The sequence below is a fragment of the Pinus tabuliformis genome, chromosome 3_1, assembly GCF_031772625.1.
Source record: "Pinus tabuliformis cultivar Carrire ecotype Pingquan chromosome 3_1, CPIR1, whole genome shotgun sequence".
Classification (NCBI taxonomy): domain Eukaryota; kingdom Viridiplantae; phylum Streptophyta; class Pinopsida; order Pinales; family Pinaceae; genus Pinus; species Pinus tabuliformis.
This window is the reverse complement of record NC_142301.1, coordinates 865,908,970-865,910,166: the sequence shown is the minus strand read 5'-3', so window position 1 is coordinate 865,910,166 and position 1,197 is coordinate 865,908,970. Positions and strand designations below refer to the sequence as shown.

At 37.7% G+C, this 1,197-nt stretch overlaps 1 protein-coding gene across 1 annotated transcript; it reads left to right on the top strand.

The window, feature by feature from the left end:
• Nucleotides 1-392: 392 nt before the first annotated feature.
• LOC149190329 (uncharacterized) lies at nucleotides 393-740 on the top strand. The gene has a single exon (XM_089410482.1). The coding sequence runs from the start codon at nucleotides 393-395 to the stop codon at nucleotides 738-740; it is 348 nt and encodes a 115-aa protein (XP_089266608.1).
• Nucleotides 741-1,197: the final 457 nt, after the last annotated feature.

Genomic DNA, 1,197 nt, shown 5'->3' with positions numbered 1-1,197 from the left:
AGGAAAGTGGAAATTTAAATTGGTAAAATTCCTACAATACTGATTCACACCCGCACTTTTAGTATTATCCAGGTTTCCAACAATTGGTATTAGAGCCAGGTTACTTTTGATTGGTCTAATAGTTGGAAGAAAGATCAAGGACCATGGTGAACCAGGAAGGAGAATTTACCAAAAAGGAACCTATGTTCAATGGAACAAATTACGTGTTCTGGAAAGTGAGGATTATGACCTATATTCAATCACTTGGAGCTGATGTATGGGATGTTGTGGAAGAATAATATCAAAGACCCCCAACATTGGTAAACAAATATCAGAAGTTGGAGTTCACATACAATGCTAAAGAAACGCATGCCCTGCTTGTTGGCCTACATGAATCAGAACTTGTCAAGGTGATGGATTGCAAATCTGCTGAAGCAATTTGGGACAAGATGAGAAACTGCTATGAAGGGGACAACAAGGTAAAGAAAGCTAAGCTCCAAGGTCTTAGGATAAAAGTTGAATCATTGAGCTTGCATGAGGATGAAGATATTGCAAATTATTTTCAAAGAGTTGATGAAGCTGTGAACACCATAAGAGGGCTTGAGGAGAAGCTAGATGAAGATGTGGTAGTTCAAAACGTGTTGAGATCTCTTCTTGAGAGATTAAGCCCTAAAGTGTCAGCCATTGACAAAATGGAAAATCTAAAAACTCTCACTCTAGATCAGCTCCCTGGAATACTCACTACCTATGAGATTCTCTAGATTAACTCCTTGAAATATGTAGTGCCTATGAGATGCTCTAGATCAACTCCATGGAAATAATCAGTGCTATGAGATGCTCTAGATCAACTCCTTGGAATACTCACTGCCTATGAGATGAGGAGTTCTAAATGAAAGTTTGCAACCAAAGAATCAAACTTCAGAGAAGAAAATAAGTGCAAGGATGAGCATGATGATACATGCTATGAATCAAATGAAGAAGAAGTTGAGGATGCTCAAGTGAGGATTAGGCAAGCCTAAAGGTAATTTTCCCTTTAAATGTTTTAATTGTGACCAAGTTGGTCATTATCCATTAAAATATCCTGAAAAGAAGAAAAAGGATTATGATCCAAAAGAAAATTTTAAGAAGGCTCAATAGGACAGAAAGAAGGCTAAGAAGAAAGGTTTCTATGCTCAAGATGAGAGCTCCTCTAAAAGTGAGCCCAACCAATCCTTAGTT

Bases quoted from the DNA above. Each gene is read 5' to 3' on its own strand.
- LOC149190329 (XM_089410482.1), top strand. From the start codon at position 393: ATGGATTGCAAATCTGCTGAAGCAATTTGGGACAAGATGAGAAACTGC.